The following is a 22,739-nucleotide window of genomic DNA, read 5'->3' as shown; positions in this document are numbered from 1 at the left end:
CAATTAAGTGAAATAAATCTGTTACTGTAATACTAACTTTTGGATTTAGCAGAGCAACTAAATGCTATGCTTCACAAACCATTATTCAGCCTTAATGAGTACATATTTATACATTTAAACTAAGAGAAAAAACACAAGCTAGGCTGTAGGGCTTTTTGCCCTTCATTAAAAAACACAATACAGTAAAATTCCTTTAATCCGGCATGTCCTGGACCAGACGTGCTGGTTTACCAAATTTTCCGGGCTGTTGGACATTACCATAATCTCCACACCCTAGTTCAACGCCACCCCCTCGTTGTGGTTCAACACACCCACACCCAGCTGCGACTCACCACTCCTGTGCATCTGCAGCTTCTTCTCTACCCTGTGCTCTTGCAGCTTCTTCACCACGCCTAAGCTTCTCAGCTTCACCATCCCACGTTTCTCAGGTTCTTCACCCTCAGCTTCTGCACTCCCGTGCATCTGCAGCTTCACCTCCTCTGCACGCCCCAGCTCCAACTCCCACACACCCCTGCTCAACTCCACCCCTGGCTCCCATGCAGCCCTAATCCACCCCAGACTTAACCCCCCACCTGCCCCTCTCCCACAGCCTGAACTCACCACCCAAGCCAACAACTTATACACATTTCGAGATGCACATATCACAGGGGATGCCGAACCATCAGGATTTCCAGACCATCAGAGGCTGGATTAAAGGAATTTTACTATACAAAAATTGTTACAAAACTGAGGGAGTAGCATGTACCTCTTTTAGTCACATCCCTACCATCGGTCTGCACACACGAATCAAAATTCCCCAGCCTTTCCATTTCTTTCCCCCAACCACACAAAACAAAAAGCCATCTCCAATTGCCATAACCCTTCTCAGATGCACACGTGGGCAGGTTTGCATCATACACAGAAGGTCAAAAAATTCAGGATATTTTGGACTGGATGGGAGTGAGTTCTAAAGACAAAGAGCCTGCAAGAAGAATTCTCTGCTAGAAGCTCTTGTCTTTTTAACCATGGGAGCTCCAACTCGAGAGCTTCCACTTATCTGAGCTGCAGCAGAATGTCGCAGGGAGAGACAAACTCTCTCAGATAGGGAAGTGCCAGGCCAGTTAGGACAGTGCAGATCCCAAAATGCTGTCACAATGTACTCAAGGCAAGATACTCCACTTCACAATCAAGATGTCACACAGTAATATTTTGCAATTAATCTTGAAGAATGTTGCAAAGTAGCCGTTGTAGGAGTCTGAACAGAATTTGAAAACAGGATGAACCCATGATAAAGCTGGAGCTGTCAAAACATAACATTTTTTCTGTACTAAAATACACATAACAGTAGCAAAAGAAACTGGCCAATTTGTCCATTTGCATCACTGGGCAATCACTGACCTCAGCAATACAGAAATGGAATCAATTCTTGCTTTAGCTTTACCTCCAAGCAGCGCTTTGGTGATGGTATTAATTTTTCTTTCAGTTTTTTAGCATCTATAAGCAACAAGCCTAAATTTCTTTTCTGCTTTATAGCCAAAGCATCTTTGTGTTCTCTGTGATATTTCTCCAGTTGTTCTGCGAAGAATCCAACATCTGTGTATAATAAATCACAATGTCAAACTAAAAACAATAACTGACATTTTGAAGAAATGTTTTATCAAAGTGTATTCACAGAACAAATAGCTGTAAACAGAACAAAACATATTTAGGACTTTGATTAGAGAAACAGAAACAAATGTAAACCTACTATTCAATTGCATAATGTACTGAAACAAGAGGCAGAGCTATGTGTCAGTGGTTCAACGCTGAACTTCAGCTTTAAGAGAGACACAGGCTGCCTGTATACTAAGAAATAAATTCAAATTTAATTCAGTTAGCTTGATATTACCACATGACTGTCTTCACTATAAATACCATTAGCTCGATCTTGGGAGCACTAATATTGAGATTACAATATCACAGTTACCTGACGGGTATAGAATCAAACTCCAATTCAGAAGTTCGATTAAAGGCCAATTCAGAAGTTTGATTAAAGGCCAGTGTGGAACTGCCACATCTTAAAATTGAATTTATTAGCCTCCACAAGTGTCCTGTATGTACCCCACAAAGCTATTCGCTGCACCTGGCTCCCAGCTCCCTGCTACTAGCAGGAGCCGGGAAACTGATCAGGGCTGCTGCGCTGCTGGTTTCCTGGGTCCTGCAGTTTTGCTGGAGCTGGGAAATTGTCCAGGGCTAGTGCGCTGTCAGTTTCCCAGGGTACTTGCAACTTGGGGGACCCAGGAAACTGACAGTGCATCAGCTCTGGTCAATTTCCCGGCTCCCCCAAGTTGCAAGTACCTCAGGAAACTGACAGCACTGCTGGACCTGGCTCCCAGCTCCTCACTACTAGCAGGAGCTGGGAAACTGACCAGGGCGGCTGTGCTAAGAGTTTCCGGGGTCCCCGGGAAATGGACAGTGTTGCCGCACCTGGCTCCCAGCTCAAAACGTGGAGCTGAGGGAACTGTGGAATAGGTTCCTACAATGCACTGCTGCAACAGTCGATGTTTAGTGATTTCAGTGTGGAAGAAATATGTCAAATTTGTAGGGAGCCTGTGGGACATGAGGATACTCAAAATTGAATTAAAAAAACAGCATTATAAAAATTGCTTTTAATAAATTCAAATTCATCTTGCAGTGTAAACATAGCCACAGATAATTCAATTTAGAAAAAATATCCTGAACCTTTGCCCAAAGCTGAAACTGGAGGGACAAATGTACTTTACTGCTCTGGAGGAAGTGGCCTGGCCTGGCGCAGGTACCTGCCTACCACACCAGAGAAACACTGAAATACACAGCTTGACTGTACATCAGAGCCATTGCTCTATGAGAGAGTGCTGTATCAGCACTCCTTCTGGCATCAACACATCTGAGACCACATACATCAGCTGTAAACCTCAGAAGAGCATGCATCCTGGCTAGATGGGTCTCTTGGATATTGGAAGGGTTTTAAAACATTAGACCAGTAGCTCTCAACCTTTGCAGACTACTGTACCTCTTCCAGGAATCTGATTTATTTTGCACAACCAAGTTTCACCTCACTTAAAAACTACTTGCTTAAAAAAAATATCAAACATATAAATACAAAAGTATCACAGCACACTATAACTAAAGAATTGCTGACTTTCCCATTTTTCCAAATTATAAAATAAATCAATAAGAATATAAATATTGTTCTTGCATGTCAGTGTATAGTATCTCGAGCAGTATAATCAATTCACTGGCTGTATGAAATTGTAGTTTGTACTGACTTCACTAGTGCTTTTTATGTAGACTGTCGTAAAACTAGGCAAATAGATGAGCTGAGGTACTCCATGGGAGACCCCTGCCTACCACTGCAGACATTCTGTCTCACTGCCAAAGGTGGTGAGAAGGAATTGTAGGGCCATTAAGCCCACTTAGCCCTCTATGCCTTGCCGTGTATGAGACGGTATCCAAACCCCACACTGGGATGGAAGAGGTTGAAGGACAATACTGGGGGCCAGCTAACCAGGCCCCTCCATCCCCTGTGAGCATGCTCCCCCTGGAGGTAGCGTGGAAAAGGGAGCAAACCAGCTGAGAAGGTGGCAGGCTGGGGAGGAGTGCAGACATACCCTGCAGCTTCCTGCCAAAAAGCAGCAGGAGACGCCTCTCTGAAGTACCAGCTCTGTATGCTGAGCTCATTTGGGACTGATGGTTTGGCTTCCTTTCCATTTGTCCTTGTTTGAGACCAGAAACTGAGGGAGCAGTAGTAGGAAGTGACCCATGGTGACTAACTCAATGGCTCCAGGGACCAATACTGGTGATGCTCCAAGGCCCTGGATCAAAACCAGAGGTATGGGTGGGCTGTGTTCATCTACCACTACCCCATGACTGAGTGAATGCTAACCTTAGACCACCAGACTACCAAGAACCCAAACACAGGAGGCACAAAGATGGCTAGAGGAGCAACAGGCAGTGCTCGCCAAAAGGATCTGATTACACATACATGGGGTCTGTGTACACCATGAGTGAAATCCATATGGACAATCCTTTCTGAACGAATTCAAATAATTCAGTGTGCTGCCTACCCTGACAACCCCTTCCACTGATGGAATAGTGGAGCAGAGAAGAAAACGGGAAAATGGAATAAGAGCAGCTTTGTGCCCATCAATATTAACAGCAGACCTGCCAGACTAGAGAACAGATCCGAACTCAAAAGGTGCAAAGTAAGGCTCGGATTCCGCAACTGGACCTTGCACCTACATACAACAGCAGTAACTTAAAAAGGTTTCCACCTGAGCACAGGGGTCACCTGTGCAGATCCAATTGCAGGATCAGGTCTTAAATATAGTTTATGACACTGCAGCAGATCTCAGTGGAGATCATGCCATTGTGACCTTGTGTACACACATCGTTACAGATTAGTTTGTGTGAGAGTAAATAAATATCTGAACCCATGACTAACACAACTCCACTGGAAAGCATTTTAGGGAACAGCTAAAACCAAATCAAGGTAAACACTGCAGATATTTGCTTGAACAACACAGAAAAACAATTAAATATTATCATCTGTAAGAATATTTGTTTAAAAAAAAAATCAGACAAGAAGCCAACACACCATGTTCCTGCTGTTTCAGAGCTTCCAAGTCAAGACTTTCATTTTCTTTGAAAAATAACCGAAACTGTTCAAAAGTGTCTGCATATAAGCTGGCTGCCTCAAATGCTGAATACACAGTTTCCTAAATATTACAAAAAAAAGTTATTACACATAATAATTTGTTTGGACTAAATTAATAAAAGGAAGGAAAACAATTCTACCTGAGAGATTTCTTCTTTTTTGGACTTTAAAAGAAAAATCTCTGGAGGAACTGTAAGGTTCAGTGGATTAGTAATGGGATAGTGAATCTTATCTTTAGGTCGCTAATCTGCATCTAACTCAGAACAAGGATGAATCAAACCCACCGCTATATAAGATCTGGCAGTGATCTGGTTAAAATATTGAGAGTCTCAGTTCATTTCCTTGTGGAGAGATGCCCATAAACATAACTGGCATCTGTTAGCACTCTTAGCCGAGAGGCCAAAGAGCGGCTAGGCATGCAAACTGTACTATTTGATCCCACTTAGCCATCTGTAGGATCTCTGCCTTTAGAAAGACTTATTATGCAGTAGCATTTATTAGTTAATGCTTAAAAAAATCAAATCTAAAACTGAAACTGTTTGGTACCTTTATTTGCTGGATGATAGCCTGCAAATGCTTATCATCTTTAAACATAGTCGATAAGCTTGGTCCTTCCCCACAAGTCTTTTCTTCAATTTTGTTATTAATAATTGGACGAGTAAAGGCATCAAAGTATTTATCAGGTACAAGATTAGCAACAGACAACACGGTTGCCTGAAACTGATTAATAATATGTGCAATACCTTCCTGTTAGACAATAGAAAATAACGTTATAAACACTCAGACTCCTCCTGAACTTGTGAAACAAGATACAGTGTGTTCATATATATGCAAAAGTATAGTGCAAACAATCGATATGTCTCATTCTCTCACCAGCAGGAATGGAGAGTAAAGCACAGCAAAGCAATGTTTTTACCAGGAAAGATACTAGATGTGACCTCATAGGCAAAACAAAACAGGGAGAAACCCAGAGAATTCCCCATTACAAAGAATACAGTCTGAGTCAAAAGGTGCTCTGCTTGTAGAGAACAGCTTGCTCTCCACCAACAACTGATGCAGAATATCACTGTGATACCATTGCAGGTGGAAGAAGAGAATTTCCTGAAGAAAGCTATGGAGATGCAGTTAGCCCAGGTGGACAAAGTTTAAAGGAGTAGCCCAGCTTGTCTTTGGCTGCGTCTACACTACAAAATAAATTCAAATTTAAGGCAGTTAGCTTGATATTACCACGTGACTGTCTTCACTGTAAATTCCATTAGCTCGATTTAGGGAACACTAGTATCGAGATTACAAAATCACAGTTACCTGACGGGTATAGCATCAAGCTCGAATTCAGAAGTTTGATTAAAGCCCAGTGTGGAAGTGCCATGTCTTAAAATTGAATTTATTAGCCTCCAGAGGTCTTCCATATGTAACCCATAATACTCCTCAGTGCTCTGTTTTGGCTGCTACTCTCCAGTAACAGGAAGAGCATGAATTTCCAAGTGGGAGCAGCAAACCTTTGGCTGTGGGCTTATGTTTGTATGAGAGGTGAGAAATGTCTTTCTTTGTTTGCTATTAGCACTGTGAGCACATCTACACACTACAAATATCCCTTGCGAGGAGTTTGTGGCTCTGTCTCTACACTTGTTATTTTTTTCTGCACTGCCTGGTGCCTGTCACTGCCCCGCAGTACCACGTGTCAACAAGGCTGTGGTGGGGGTCATGCTTGCATAATACGCCGAGAAACTTCTTCTCAGTGGTTGACATTAGTGTGCAAACCCCCTTTCCTCCCCCGCAGGCACCACAGAGTCTGGGTCTTCCGGCGCTCTGCCACATCATGTGGGTAGCCCCCGACCCAGTAAAAGGATGTGCCTGCCATTCGGTGCTGACTATGGTGCCAGGCAGCACAATGATAGATTGTGCAAGTTTAGGGCTTCAAGGGTGGGAAAGATATTTGAGGGCTTGCTGCCACCATGGGTAAGTCTCCCCAAGTGGCTAAGACACTGGGGGTTTTGCAGCTGCCATGGGGAAGTCTCCCCTGGTGGCTAAGACACTCAAGGAGGACCACTTCAACTGGCCCCCCACTGAAGACCCCCTACGCCCATACCGGGCCTTGCTGCCACTGGAAAGAAGCCTCCTCTGGAAACTAAGGGCCTTGCTGCCATCTGGGGGGAAGTCTCTCCTGGCGTCCAAGATAGTCGAGGAGGCACACTTCTACTGGTCCCCCACTGAAGCCCCCCATGCCCATAGTGGGGCTTGCTGCCACTGAGGGGAGAAGCCTCCCCTAGCGGCTAACATACATGGGAGGAATACTTCAGCAATGATGGGAGGTGGGACGCTCAGTGGATGGCCAGTTGAGAACACAGTTGTGGCACCTGTGTTGGCAACATAATAGTTTGGAAACCAAAAACTCTTTTTTCCCCTACACTTTTCTATCCTCTTTCTTCTAACTTGAAAATACAGTCCAGGCCCCTGTATTATTTACAGGGATTACATGCAATGATGGGAGATGGGACACTCAGTGGATGGCCAGTTGAGAGCACAGTTGTTGCACCCGTGTTGGCAATATCTGTAGAATGAGGGGAGAAATCAAAAATTGTTTTTCCTATACTTTTCCACCCTCTAACAGTAGAATACACAGTCATTGCACAGAAGCTTTATAGTGCACTGGAAAGCCAAAGACTCCCCATCAGCAACTCTGTTTTCTGAAAAAACTTTCCTGTCTTCATTTTCTTCATGCTTTTCAGGGTCCCTCTATTAGTTTCAATAAAGTCAAAAATCTTTTTTCCAAGACTTTTCTATCCTCTTTCTTCTAACTCTGAGGGTCCCTGTATTATTTCCAAGGATCAGCATATTTTCAGGGAGTGGGAGGGGAATGAGGAAAATGCTATGTGGGAAGATGATGTCAAAGTCCAGCAAGTGTACCCAGAACGCTATGAGGATGAGGGAACTGTGGGATAGGTTCCACCAATGCACCACTGCAGCAGTCGATGTTAGCCAATTTAAGTGGCAGCAATAAGTCAGCTTTGTGAGGAGCATGTGGGAAGTAAGGATGGTCAAATTCGAACTTATAAATCCCAGAATTACAAAATTGATATTAATGAATTTGAATTTATCTCATAGTGTAGAGGTAGCCTTACTCTAGTGCAATAGCTATGTGGACGTTGTGGCGCTGGCAGAGACATAGACTAGCCCCTCAAGTTTATCTATTTTTTTCATTTGGCGATTCCTAGTTCCTGAGTTACAGGAACAAGTAAATAACCTTTCCCTACTCACTTTCTCCACGCTAGACTCTATCATATCCTTCCTTAGTCTCCTCTTTTCTAAGATGAAAAGTCCCAGTCTTTTTTTTTCTTCTCTCGTCAAAATGCACCCGTTCCAAACACCTCATCATTTTTGTTGCCCTTTTCTGAACTTTTTCCATTGCCAAGATAACTTTTCTGAGATAAGGTGACTACATCTGTATGCAGTAATTAAGATGAGGGTGTACCATGGGTTTATACAGAAGCAATAAGATATTCTGTCTTATTCTCTATCCTTTTTTTAAATGATTCCCAACATTAGATTTGCTTTGTTGACTGCTGCTGCACACTGAATGGAAGTTTTCAGAGAACTACCCACAATGACTACAATTTATCTTCCTTAAGGGGTAATGGTTAATTTAATCCCCATCATTTTACAGGTATATTAGGGATTATGTTTTCCAACATGCATTACTTCACATACAGTACCTTTGAGGTTGAAAGCACATAATTGTTTCCATTTTTACAGTAAGAGAGACATATAGCCCAGACCTACAGGGATATATTCACTACTATGCTACAACTATTTTGCACCACTTTAATGACCAGGATTTGCTGCTGCTTTGTGTTTCTGGAATCCACAAGAACCAACAGAGCATACCAGTGAATCTGGCCCACACTTGTGACATTTCTGTTCAATGAAACTGATTAAAACATTAAACTAGATGGTAAATTGATACTTTCTTACAACATACCTGGAAGTCATCCAAAGATGGTGCAAACAACAATGCATGGATCTCCAAAATTAACTCTGTTAGAAACATCGGCAGAAATGATTCTTCTTCATCCTGTCCTGTGGTCCCTGACACAACCTGAAATGATGAAACCAGAACTGCACAAATCTCAAAAGACCAGGAAACATTTAAAGCTCTTGGGTGAAAAATAATCATCACTTTTTCTGTATGACCCTGCACATTACTTTTAGGAAGACAAAAGAAGAATGAAAAAGTCTGGTTAAAAAAAATGTCAGCAGCCAATTTTGGATCCACTGAAATCAACGGCAAAATTTCTGTTATTTCAACTGGAACCAAACCAGGCCCTAAATTCTTTGTGAACAAACTTGCAAAGACAGATTCTCCTGATCTCAATTAAACCGTATATACATAAAAATTAACTCTGTCAAAGTCAGTGGAATTACATCAGGAAAAAACTGTGGTGAGCAAGATCAGAATCAAGCCTTTAGAAGAGTTTCTTGTCAGATAGCAGCAATTTTTGTGCCTCTTGCTACAGATCAGAAATTTGACTCCATATATGAATGTAAGTGAATGCTTTTGCTTCTTGGTACCATACCAAAGGTTGTCCTGCAGAGGGTTTGTGCACATATTAAACCTTAAAAGGGGCACCAAAGGAAAAGTCTGGAAGAAGGCAAATCGCGAAGTCTGAGATCTCAATTCAGATATAAAAGAATTTTTTCCAGATTTAGGAATTTAAACATAAGTTTTTTTTTTAGCACAGGCTGATTTGGCACATGTTGTTTGCAAATGGATGAGGACAGAAAGCAGCATTACAAATGTGTAATTTTTGTTTCTTTACTGTGCTTAAAATAATATAGCAGCCACAGATCTCAAGCAGTGGGTTCTACCTATAAAAGCTCACGACCTAAGAAATTTGTTAGTCTCTAAGATGCCACAGGACTGCTTGTTACATAACAAACAGTAACATTTCTAGAACAGTGCAAGTCAAGGTGCCCTCTATGAAAATGATAATCAGCATAGATTCACCTATTAATGTCCCACAAGAATTTAAACTTTCTTATCAAACTTTCCTCTAAGCTTCCTTTTGAAACCAATTTATAAGCAGAAAACTATGCTACATGTAAGCTAAAATTACAGCAATTATTCCTGCTGAGCACCCAGCACTTTTGAAATCAACCCACTTATTTATATGCCTCCTTAAGGACTAATGGGATTCTATGCACTTGTTTTTAAAAATGCTGGACTTAGATTTCATTGAAAGAAAATTACCTTCTTTTCAGAAACTTCCTTTGTTTCCTCCATATTCCACTTCTGTATGACATCTGCAGCAGGTGTTCTTTTCAACTTATCAGTAAGGAAGTTCAAAAGAGTAGTAACTGATTTTACTGCCAGGACATGCATAGTGTTTACTATTAAGTAGTCAGCAAGACGGATGAAGCTTGAGGGACAGAAGAAAAAGGTAAAATACTTATCCCTTAATGTAAATACCACAAGTCTTTATGATAAGAGCATCTGATTTTTATGAAAAGGTATATTTTATACTTTCATAGGGCTAATTTCAGAAGTCCTCACTCATTACTTATGCAGGCAAAATTCCGAAGACTCTTACTTGAACCTTTTCCTGTGTAAACACAGAGTGAAAACTGAGTGCAGATTTCAGGATTTGAGCCAAGAATTCTCCAATGGACAGAAGAAAATGATCTAACTTGAATATGCATAGAATGCTTAAATATACAGAAGAAAAAAAATCTATAGAACTTTGAGAGATGGTTTTGTGATCAACTTACAAAACAAATAATAGAACAAACTCTTGTAGAACCATAAAATCCAAGGGCTGGAAGGGACCCTAGGAGGTTATCTAATCCAGCCCCCTGCCTAAAGCAGCATCAACCTTAACTAAATCATCCCACCCCGGACTTCGTCATGCTGGGACCTAGAAACCTCTAGGGATGGAGATTCCACCACTTTTCTAGGTAATGCATTCCAGTGCTTCAGCATCCTTCTGGTGAAATAGTTTTTCCTAATAGCCATCCTACACCTCTCGCTCTGTAGTTTTACACCATTGCTTCTTGTTCTGCCATCTGTCACTACTGAGAACAGCCTCTCTCTTCACTCTTCATATTAAAAATCAAAACAGCCTGTAAAAGATGGTTGAGCCACATTCACCCATGTATTGCAGCCGCTTTGTGCTGCTGTGGAATGGATTTATCTTTTGTAGCACCAGAGTAGAGCAAAACTACTGAAATGTAATGGCAAACCTGGTTCAGCAATATTTACATAAGTGATAACTTAGTTTCATCTAGAAAAATATAGAACGTTCCTTCAAGAAACAAATTTTATTATGTAAATTCAGCAACAGAGCCTCAACTGTAGGGATGTTCTTCTATAATCTCTCAAAGTAAAGCAGTATAATTGGGCTTTTATTAACTTATTATCTTAACTTGTTTCAAGGATTGCCCCCTATAAGTTGAGTCACAAAACAGCACTGACATAAATGCTAAAAGAGGCATTTATAAAAATTGACAGTTTTGGTGGGCAACTCTCTAATTGGATTGTAAAACTGAAATTATTGTACAAGTTGAACCTCTCTAATCTGAAACTCTCATCTAGCAACAACCATAATCTGGAATGACTTTAGTTAGCCGGCCAACCACTTATCATGGGTGTGGTCAACTTTCCCATGGTCCCATAAAGTTTGTTTACAGGCACCAATCCTGGGTCTCAGTGTTCTGTGCTGCTGTGTATCTGCAATTTACCCCTATATGTCTTCTAAGAGCCCAGTAAGCAATGGAAGTGTTAGTAACGCTGATAGACAATATTGACCTACCATGGTCTGGCAAATTCTCTCATTTGGCACCAGTCAAGTCCCGAGAGTACCAGATGAGAGAGGCTCAACCAGTACACGTGAAAAACTACTATACAGTAAGTATATCAGTGTTTCAGGCTGTTTGATTATTTTAATTGTGAATTATTTCATTTCATAACTTCTTTTAAAAAACTTCCTAACTGTACAGAGTTGATCACTATGCCAAACAAAAAGCTTGTCTATATTTTTATTTCTAGTTAAAAAAGAGCAAAGCTTGGTTTGCTCTTTTTTTTAATAGCTGAAACCATTAAGTTAGTGGGATTGCAAAGCCATCTCAAAAACAGGCCTTGTTTATGTAAACATGTATGAGCAAAAACAAAACATGCAGTTACTCAGCTTTCTCCAATAAGATGAGATTGTTTGTCATATTTTCTGAAATGGTGCTAATGCTGTTCTGGGCAGAAATTTTAATGGTTAGGTGTACGGCTGGAGATATGATCTAGCAGAGATTCTGTGCTGCAGTACTCACAGCCCTGGGATGGGGTTATGGCAGCTTGAGGCCATCTTTATGCCTTCCTCATCTTGGACTCTTCTAGAAACTGAAAAGCATCTTGGAATCTTAGGCTACATTTACACTGATCATGGAAGATTGACTGCTCAGGTTTGATCTTCCGGGGCACTGTTTTGCACATGTGGTGCATTTTGAGGTCAATGTTGATCCCGGAACTCCTAGTGAGCTACGAGGATTAAAAGGAGACCTCCTCCCGTCGACCTTCTGCTGTGAAGACAGGGACCAAAGGCGATGGCTGAAAAGTCAATTTTAGGTACACAACTGTTGTACTTAAAATTGCGTCTCAGCTGTTGACCTTCTGGGTGAGTGCAGACATAGCCTAAGTAACAGCAGCTCCTCATGAGGCCCTATGGGTTGCAGCACTGCCTAGAAGCTCTGCCTTGACTTGTTCCTCCTTTTCTCTTGGTGGGATTTGCAACAGGAACATAGGGAGGTAACTTTATTGCCATCCTTCGCCAGATGAATGCTCCCTTGGCAGGATATGGGCTTTTAGGGTCCCTTTACACAGTGTAAAAGATCCAGAGCAGAAGTGAGGGGTAGCACTGAAGGGGTGGGGAGGGCTTTGTGCACTGTCCCCACACGCAGCAAAATCTCTCAGCTCCTATGGGCTGTAAGAGATTTTGCTGAGGGTGAGGACAGCAGATGGAGTCTTCCTCCTCCCCACTCCCACACACATTGCAGAGAGCCACAGGGAACAGCCAGCCTCTTTCAGCAGTCTGGAGTTGCTGGCAGGGAGGGAAGCCTGCTCAGACTGCTGATGGCAGGGAGCAGCTCAGATATGCACCACCCAGCCAGAGCCCGCCTCTGGCAACCCAGCCCCCCCCACACCCCGACTTTCTCCCAGACCCTGCACCCTCTCCTAAAGCCTTCCCCCAGGCCAGAATCCTCTCCTGAACCCATAGCCCCTCCCAGGCTCTGCATACCAATCCCCTACCCCAGCTCACCATCCAAACACTCTACACCATCCTCCCTTTTGCCCCAGTTCACAACAGCCTCCCAGATACTGCACCCACTCTTACATCCCTCCACCAGGCTAGAATCCTCTCCTGCACCCAGACCCCCCCACTCATAGACCCTGTACCCCAATACCCTTCCCCAGGTCACAAACCCCTCTTTACCAAACTCCCTCTCAGATCCCACACTCTCTCTTGCACCCCAGCCTCTTACCCCGAACTCCCTTCTGCCCCCACCTCTGTCAAAGGACCCTGTACTCTCTCCATAGAAAAGTACAGCCCTTGACCACTTACCACAATCTTGGAGTGGCCCACCCACGCATCAGAAATTATTACCCATCCCTGGGCCAAGTTGTGATATGATCTCTAACTTTGCATACAAGGCAGCCTATGACTGCACTGCTCCACAAGCAGACTTGGAAGATGACTCTGAGCTAAAGAGAAGTCCCCCAGAAGGCAATAACAGGCCTCACTACAAAGAAGACATTACCTGATGGAGTGGAAAGGGAGCATGATCTGTGTGCTGTCTTGAAAAGAGAGAAAGGGGGAAGAAAGGAGGTCAGTCGCAGGGCACGGAGAAGAAAGGATATGGGGTTGGGGAAGAGAGCAGAAGGCCACTGGACAGACTCCAGTGTTTGGCAGAAAGATTTAGACATTAGGAGATTAGTCAGTTTCTTCACCATCTCTTCAATTTGCTTGTTTAAGATCTCAACACTCATGAGAACAACTTTTGTTACAAACACCAGATACTAACCATGTTAACCTTCTACAATGAGACCTTTTGTTGGCCTGTTCTGTGTAGGTCATTTTGTCAGCTGTTTCTCCATAACAGTCTCTTTCATAATGAGGGACAACAAGGAGACTTGAAACTGCTAATCCAGTTACCATAATTACTGGTTCTGTGTAAAAGATATGCAAAGATGTCAATGAAATTATTGCAAGGACTACGGTGTTTTTATTGGAAAATTCTAGTTATATAAGAGTATCATGAAAACAATTCAGTCAAGTTGAATCAAAAGCAAAGGGCTTGGATTTTGGGGTTTTGCTAAATGAAAAATATTTCAGAGTACCCAAGAAACTCCACGAAGAAAACTGTGCAGAAATTCCTTGACAGAAGGATTCATAGGAAATTCTCCCTTCTCAACTGCTGCAAAGAAAGCGGTGAGCTCAGTTCCCAAATGCTGTGGATCCTCAAATATCTAAATGAATCACAAGTGACCCTTTAGAGGCCAAAGGCATCTACAGTGGTCACACCTGTACTTCTCCTCCAATTTCATGTCAGTTTAGGTAATACAAACACGGTGTCACAAACATTTAAGTGTAAACTACAAATTTCCATGTCGCACTATGACAACTGGCCCCAACTAGCTACAGAAGTAATGAAGAGCAGGAAACAGCAAGGAGCTACAATCAGGTGCCATACCCAACCACTAAACTTTAAACCTTGGGGTGACAAGCCACAGAACATCTCATAAATGTCCTGAAGTAGAAGTGTAAGCAGCAGCAAATGGACAGCATTTCAACAAGTATTTAAGACTATTTAATATTTTAAATATATACAAATTATAGACAAGTAGGCAAATGTTTTTCTATAATGCTGTGGAAACCAAAGGAGCTACACTGATTTGCATTAGTTGAGGTTTTGGCCCACTATTGATAAAATTTAACAAAGTAGTCCTTTGAATATAGTTTTTGCTTTTTTTCAAAAAAAATTACCGGCACATTTGGGTTTAAAGTTTATGAGCCTATTAACACAATCCTCATCCTGAGTGCACTTTTCTCAGTTTACATGCATTCGTCCTTGAATGTAATGGAGACCATGTTTGAAAGTATGTACATGACTAATTGGTAAGGTTCTCTTCTTGATTTAGGCCCCAGTCCGGTAAAGTATTTAAGCATATCCATAACCCTACTGACTTCTGTGGAACTACTCATATGCCTACAATTACACAGAGCAGGGCTGGGAGACCTAGGATCCATGGGTCAGATCGATCTCTGGCTTAATTTGATCCAATCCCCGGCCTTGGTGCCCCCTGCTGGGCTGGAGTCCAAATGCCGACACACCCCACTATGGAGGGAAGCCCTAAGGCTGGGGGTTCACCATTGAACTGGAGAGTGGCCAGCGCTGGGTTAAGTCTGAGTGAGGATGACGGGTGGGTTCTTCGGGTTTGGGGGTTGTTTTTGTGTAGGTTGGGTTTTTTTTGTTTTTTGTTTTTTTGGTTTTTTGCTTCTCACGTTGGGATCTTTGGAAGCAGGTGAGTAGTGAGGGGGGTTGTTTGTTTTTTGCTTGTGTGTGTCTCCCTGACTGATTTTTCTGTGGACCAGTGGCCCCTGACCTAAAAAACAATCCACCACGCCTTGTACAGAGCACACAGTGTATGTCCATGCCTTGTCAAAATCAGCCAATTCGGGCTCACAGAGTTAAAGTTCAGCGGCAGAACTTACTGTTACTGGAGTTCAGAATCCGCCTGTGTTTCTGCCCATTTGAAGCTGAATGCAAATTCAATTCTTTATGGAGGCCTGACCCAAAGAGTCAAAGCTGGATGCTAATATTATGATTTGTGAGGTGGTTTCCTATAGGAATTATTAAACATTATTTATTATCACATGAACTATACATAGATAAGGAAGATGGGAAACCTTAAAAGATGCAGCTTTTCCACAATACAATACATATTCTGAATTGTAACCTCCACCTACTGGATTAAGGGAAATGTATTGAGACTCATTCAAGAAACAGTTCAGGGGCCTGGCATATAGGATAAAATGCACTGAAATAGCCACATGTCCCACAGTCATTTTCTAAATGTATTTCCATACCTGCACTGTCTGGATCATAAAAATAATCATCAGGAGTAAATCCAGATTCAAGCAGGGCAGTTCGACAAGCACTTCTAACAACTTCTTTTGCTAGCTCCCTGAACTCTGCTAGCCGGCTTGCCACCTGAAAATTACAGTACACATAAAAATAAAAAGTGTAAACTTAGCCTCTCAAAGAGCATGAAAGGAACTTGGAGCCAATCAAAACAATTTACCTCATCCAGTTGTTTGAACTGAGTGCTTCTAAATTCCTCCAGCGTGTATGTATAACCTTTCTCAATACGACAAAGTCCCATGTCACTGATTCGGTAACACATTTCTTGAACATTAAGTACTGCAGGTCGCAAGGACTGCCAAATAATATTAATAGTTTATCAAGTGATATTTAGAAATTAAAATCCAAACAAAGGCTTATTTTTATGACTTTTTGGAAATCACTAAATAAGTTTTTGATTGTATGTTTGGTAACAGAATACAGGTACCCTGGGGAACTGACTAGCACTGACCCAGACAATTTGCTGAATCAAAGGAGGTTAATATTGTCTGGCAGCGTTACCAACACATCCACTGCTTACTGGTCTCTTAGAAGACACTTAAGGGTAATTACAGCTAAACAACAGCACACTACACTGCGAGCCAGGACTGGTGGCTGTAACCAAACTTTATGGGACAGCAGGAAACTTGGCCACATCCATAAGTGGTTATCTAGCCAACTAAATCATGCCAGACCATGGATGTTGCAGGACCAGAGAGTGTTATCCTAGAGAGGTTCAGTCTCTCATCTACATAAGGGCAGAACTCCATCTGAGGAGACTCATCCATATTTTAGCAATTACATTAGCTTTCTATAGCCTTCAGAAATATCATCATTAGCCGATACATACAGCATTAAGGATGAACAAGTTCTCCTGCAAAGCTTTACGGCATGCACTGATCTTCTTGGCACGGACATTTTTCCTCCACTCTGTAAATGACTTCAGTTTGCAAAAGATAGCAAAAATGGGAATCTTAGTAAATGTTTTGTGATACAGATATTCCTGCTCCCAGCGACCTAGCTCCATGAATTCAACTTCTCCATCACATGTGTGGATAACTGCTTTCTGGCTAATGGTGTAGTAGTCATTTTTGTTGATGCAGTCGTAGCTTACAATTCTAAAAATAAATGCAAAATTGCTTTTAATAAGTAACAAATGAGTTCACAAGTCTCCAGTAAAATGTATACAAAAGCTAAAGCAGTAGGCTCATTAAGATAGCTTTGTGATTGCCTTGGTTCACTAGTTGCAGCAGGAGACAAAGATCTGTTCCGTCTTCTCAGCTCCCCTTGTGACTCTCAAGAAGCAAAGAAAGAGCAGCAGCTTGGACTGCACTCAGTTATGACATCACCATTCAAAATGGGTACTTACCTTTAATTAACTAAGCTCTCCCTTGTACTTTAATGGGGTTACCAACATGCTTTTCTGAATTGGAAAAGTGTGCCCAACATCTCACAGGACTGAGTCATGGAAAGTAACCATAGGTCATCTAGTCTTCAGCATTGTGCTCTGCTTCAGACTGATAAGGGAGGTCAATTTCATCTCCACAATCCCACTTGTACAGTGGGAGATGAATTATGCCCTAGAGGCTTGGCTGGATAGCATGTTTTTTGTATCTACCATATTACAGGTACCAGATAGAGGATTAGATCCTAAGCAGGTATACCAATTTACAGCAGCTGAGGAGATCTGTACTACAGCCAGGTTGTCATTAAGATATGCACTTCTTGGCCTTGTGCTTGAAAACACTCCTGAAAGAGGTACTCATCTCTTTATCTGATAACACACTTTATGCTATATTTATAGCCTATAAAGAATGTAGACCTTGCATTCTCTCTATATCTGATTATCATTATACTGAAAATATAAAGAAACATTCTTAAATAGTAACTGTTCCAATATGAAGTAGAATTAAATGCTAAAGTATAATGGGAAAAATTAAGAAGACAATTAGTCACAATTAAAAATAGATGATTATACCCAAATCCTGCTCATTATAAACTTATACAATAAGTTTGGATGCATAATCTGAATAAACATCTTGAAACAAAATAACTCACTTCAAATTAAAAGTATCATATTTAATTGATGACTTAGGAACTGCTGGAGTCATGTACAGGAATCCAAGATTTTTGTTTTCACATATTATTTTAATAATTTTCAGAGGATCTGTAATGTTAGCTTTAATAACATCTTCTGTATCATTAAAAACATAAGAAGGTGGAAAAGCAGAAGATTTACAGGCACTTGGCTTTAGAGCAGTACGTAGCTGTTTGGGAGGAGTAGGAGTTAGTACCTTAGTGGGGCTTTCCTGCTGCACCTTAAAATAAAACCAAAATAAGATATCAGTTTGCAGAAAAAATGTATCAGACCTGGCAAAATATCCTTATGTCATGGCAATGCCCTTTTATAACATCCTTAATTCAAAGATAATAGCAATTGCAAATTAATATTTAAATATAAAATCAGAGTCTAGGGAAATGAATTTGGGGGGCAAGAAAGGAAAGAAGTAATCCATTAAGAAAATCAATATTAAAGCCTGCTAAGAGGCCCCTGCCTGTAACCTACTCGCACTGTTCTATACACCTGTCCTTTCAGCCTGATAACGACTGTGTGGAAGTGATCACCCTTTCTTGGGTTTTCAAGTAATCTCAAAAGCTGAAACATTACTGGGACACCACAGAATTCTTGGAGTACAATGAAGGGGAGTTGAAATGGAGTGTGGGACTCGCCTAACTCGATTATACTGCTCCATGTGGGCCAGACAGATATCCATGATGAAAGGCAGACTGATGCTATCTTTGCAGTTCTGGAAGTGGGATGCAGGAGGGACGAGCAGAGATGTCTTCACTGCAGACCTGTGAGGTCAGGATCCTGCTCACCTTTCAAAGGAGAACTTCTCTCTTCCCTTCAGGCTACCTCCCAAAGATTTCTCTGAATGGGTCAATCTGGGTCAATGTAATTATCTCATGTTAAAAGGCTGCACCCCTTCCTTACACAGAAATGCCACTGATGAGTCAACACAGTGGTGGTCAATTACAGTTCATGGTTTGGGTCCCTATTCAATACCAACATTTTTCTTACATGCTCTGGAAGTTCAGCTAACGAAGCACAGGACACCATCGGTTTCACGGAAGCAGACCATTTTATTTTGTCTGCTGCTGGAGAAGGCTGTAGTAATCCACAAGCTAATAAATGCTCTCTGTTCTTTTGATATATGTATTCAGGCTGTTTATGATGCTGATATACCCTTAGAACAGGCTTAAGGAAAGAAAACATATAAAATATTGAAGGAATTAATTTGCAGAAAAGGAATAAAAAAGGAAAATTGAACAGTTTTACATTAGGAAGTTGCAAGCCTCACAGCCGCGCTGGCAGTTGGTCGGAATGACAAGAACATAGTGTGTATCCTGGGACATGCAGGGTTAGAGGATACTTACGCTAATGCTTTACTTTATTGCTAATTCACCTGAACAACTCCTCCTCTACACTGTTTTATCAATTTCATGTCAATAACAACTTCTCCTTGACAGTATCAATTTGGTACTGCAGGCAGAGGAGCCTGAGTAGTACCACTATGGTGCCAGAAGTAACACAACCAGTCACCATTCATATCCTCAGTATCTCTAACTGTACCCTTAAACCCTAACCATAGAACTGCTGACTGTCTTGGTCATCTCTCCCCTTGACACTGCCCATTTTCTGCTGTAGGCAGAAAAATCATGGAATCACAGAATGCTAGAACTGGAAGGGACGTCACTCTCCTGCCCTCATAGCGGGACCAAAACTATCTCTATCTCCCCTGTTTGATATTTATCTAACCTATTCTTAAATATTTCCAGTGATGGAGATTGTACAACCACCCAAGGCAATTCCACTAATTAACCACCCTGACATTAAATTTTTCCTAACTTCCAGCCTAAACCTCCCTTGCTGCAATTTAAGCCCATTGCTTCTTGTCCTATTTTCAGAGACTAGGAAGAATAATTTTAATCCCTCCTCCTTGTAACACCCTTTTAGGTACTTGAAAGCTAATATCATGTCCCCTCTCAGCCTTCTCTTTTTCAAACTAAACAAACCCCATTCTTTTAATCTTCTGAGAGTCTCACTTCAAAAAAAAAAAATGCTCGTTGTTAGGCGAACTAAAACACAGATGGGGCAAACATAAATGATCTCACCTAGACCAAGTATGGCGTGGAGGAAGCCATGAAACAAATCTTCAGCCTCATACCTATTAAACATATAGAGCTCCTGACCAGAGCCAAACCTGCGGTTCCAGGCCTGAGTCCCCCATACACACAGAGATATTAAAGTTCAATCAGTTAAACAGTCCAGGCTGGAGCAGCCCTGTCCATGGCAGCCCCTGAGGGGAAGGGCGGCTGGAAGGAAAGAGGGGTATTGGGGCTGCTCTGGCCAGCTGGACTGTCCCCATCCATGGTAGACTGGGGCTGCTTCAGCTGGCGCACCCCTGCCCATGGTGCTCCCTGGCCGGGCCACTGCGGACAAGGAGCTGCACCGTCCACACTGGAGTGCCCTCCCACCCAGGGCACCACCACAAGCAAGAATGTTCCAGTCGAGCCAGAGCAGCCCCAGTCACTGTTGCGCAATGAGAAGCGGCTCTCCAACCTGGCCAGAGCAGCCTCTAACTGCAGCAGAGCTCAAGTGGCTTGCCCAGCCTCCACCCTGCAACCCCTTTAATTGGTTAAACCTAGCATTTAACTGGTTAACCAACTAAAATCCCTACCATCAGCTCAGTCACAGCACTTCAGTCCTGACCTGCAATTTTCTTTGTATACCTTACCCAATTGTTTGAGTTAACAAATGAAGTGGAGTGAGTGATGACTGGCAGAGTTGCCTACGATGTCACAATGCTTCGCTGCCTGCAACACCAAATGGGGCTTATGGAGAAATCAGGTTTTTCTCATATTCTGGTTTTTAACTCTTGAGCATATAAACTTGGACTGAAAATACCTTTTCTAATCAGCATTTTAATTAGAGGACGTGTGCTTTTTAAAAAAATACTAAAGAAAGCTGTTGTGCTTTCATGTATTACTTAATATTCCAGATACAAAAAACTGCAGACTAGGTCCTCGGCTGGTGTAATTAACTATAGCGCCAGTACAACAGCTTGCATGAGCTAAGAATCTGGCCCTGAATTTCTAGTACTTTACAACAGGCCTATACATCTTACTAGAACTAATGACTATGGGACAAAATTTTATTAGACTGCTAGGCCGTGTCTACACTAGCCAAAAACTTCAAAATGGCCATGCAAATGGCCATTTCGAAGTTTACTAATGAAGTGCTGAAACACATATTCAGCGCCTCATTAGCATGCGGGCGGCCGCGGCACTTTGAAATTGATGTGGCTCGCCGCCGCTCGGCTTGTCCAGACAGGGCTCCTTTTCGAAAGGACCCCGGCTACTTCAAAGCCCCCTTATTCCTATCTGCTCATAGGAATAAGGGGACATCGAAGCAGCTGGGGTCCTTTCAAAAAGGAGCCCCATCTGGACGAGCCGCGTCAATTCCAAAGTGCCGCAGCTGCCCGCATGCTAATGAGGCGCTGAATATGTACTTCAGCGCTTCATTGGTAAACTTCGAAATGGCCATTTGCATGGCCATTTCAAAGTTTTTGGCTAGTGTAGACATAGTCGGAATGTAATAGCTCCCATTTACAGATCAGTTCAAAAATCATATTTTTGTAAACGTACCAAAGGTTCCAGTTTTATGGCTTGCTGTCTCTTCCTTGTTTTTTCTTGAGATTTTGTACTGTGTATGAATGTAAGACGTTCAGGATTTGTTGCTATCTGTTTTGGAGCCATACAAACTAGTCTTTCCCTCAGCTTACGGGCATTAGCGATTGAAGCAGGAAGTTCTGCAGCTGTACTTTCATTTTTGCTGCCACTGACAGTAGAAGATGATGTAGTTAAAGAAGGCAAGGACAGCTTCTTAGACATAGTTACCTAAAATAAAGTATACATAATTTTAAAATAAAACTAAGGAGCGTGTATGTCTTATTTCAAATCTAAATCCATTTTGTTTCAGAATTTAAAATGCCCAAATATTAACTATCACAACAAACCATACTATAATATATAGGTCAGATACCAACCTGGTTATTACGTTATATGCAAGAACTGAGAGAGAACATCAAAGGATTTTGAGAATATGTTTGGTTGAAAGACATATACAACAGCTTCACGGGGGAAGCTATGGAACCTCTATTTCTATAATTTTCTTCCTCTCCAAATCTTTCCTCTTCTGTATATCTAGAATTTATTCTAATTAAATTATATAACTGTTAAGAAACTCTGCTTTCCTCAAGCAGATCAAAGGCTTGGAGGGGTGGGGTGGTTGAAAAGCAGTCAGCCACTCCTACGTTATTTATCTCCTGGTCCACCAGAAGACCACCCTTGGTAGGTCCACAGAGATGAGGATCTGATGATGGAGAGTGGGTAAGAAGAGGAACAAGATCAAGGTCATGGCAACATGGTATTTCCCTCCTACCCAAACCTCAGCAGGGATTACATAAATAAATTAATGAGTCACAACTGGTAGCTAATTGGCACTAACTCATTCAAACTCCCTTGTGGCAGGTGTTCTGGCCATCAAGAGCCCGCAGGGAACTAGAATGAATTCAGAGAGCCCTGCGGACATAAAATTTGCACCTACATCCAATCTGCGAACAGCAAGCATATGCTGTGGATATAAAGCAGATAGCTGTAGATTTGTGGGGCTCTGTGGTCTTAGCTTAACCTCCTTCCCTTCCCATCCATCAGTTTTGTGCAGGAGTAAGAAAGATAATGTAAAGCAAACAGCATTCTTTCCTCTCTCTCAGACCACATCTTTTATTCCACTTCTAGTACTCCAACTAGCCAACATCAAGAGATTTGGAATATGGAAAGAGCAAAGTGTCTATAGTTT

General features: G+C 41.9%; 1 protein-coding gene across 1 annotated transcript in view; it reads right to left on the bottom strand.

The window, feature by feature from the left end:
- The window catches only part of DNAH6 (dynein axonemal heavy chain 6), a 168,284-nt gene extending 146,512 nt beyond the window's left edge, over positions 1-21,772 (bottom strand). The window contains exons 1-12 of the mRNA XM_074994025.1: positions 21,527-21,772; positions 18,900-19,076; positions 17,876-18,135; positions 16,668-16,935; positions 15,999-16,133; positions 15,784-15,907; positions 13,718-13,862; positions 9,903-10,071; positions 8,634-8,750; positions 5,201-5,401; positions 4,595-4,715; positions 1,421-1,572 (exon numbers count right to left, since the gene is read on the bottom strand). Of these exons, the coding sequence (XP_074850126.1) occupies positions 1,421-1,572; positions 4,595-4,715; positions 5,201-5,401; positions 8,634-8,750; positions 9,903-10,071; positions 13,718-13,862; positions 15,784-15,907; positions 15,999-16,133; positions 16,668-16,935; positions 17,876-18,135; positions 18,900-19,076; positions 21,527-21,772 (2,115 nt within the window). The remainder of the gene's footprint in view (positions 1-1,420; positions 1,573-4,594; positions 4,716-5,200; positions 5,402-8,633; positions 8,751-9,902; positions 10,072-13,717; positions 13,863-15,783; positions 15,908-15,998; positions 16,134-16,667; positions 16,936-17,875; positions 18,136-18,899; positions 19,077-21,526) is intronic.
- Between the last annotated feature and the right edge of the window lie 967 nt (positions 21,773-22,739).

Source organism: Carettochelys insculpta, chromosome 5 (assembly GCF_033958435.1).
Source record: "Carettochelys insculpta isolate YL-2023 chromosome 5, ASM3395843v1, whole genome shotgun sequence".
Classification (NCBI taxonomy): Eukaryota; Metazoa; Chordata; order Testudines; family Carettochelyidae; genus Carettochelys; species Carettochelys insculpta.
Note: the sequence above shows the minus strand (reverse complement) of the source record. Positions and strands in the feature narration are given on the sequence as shown.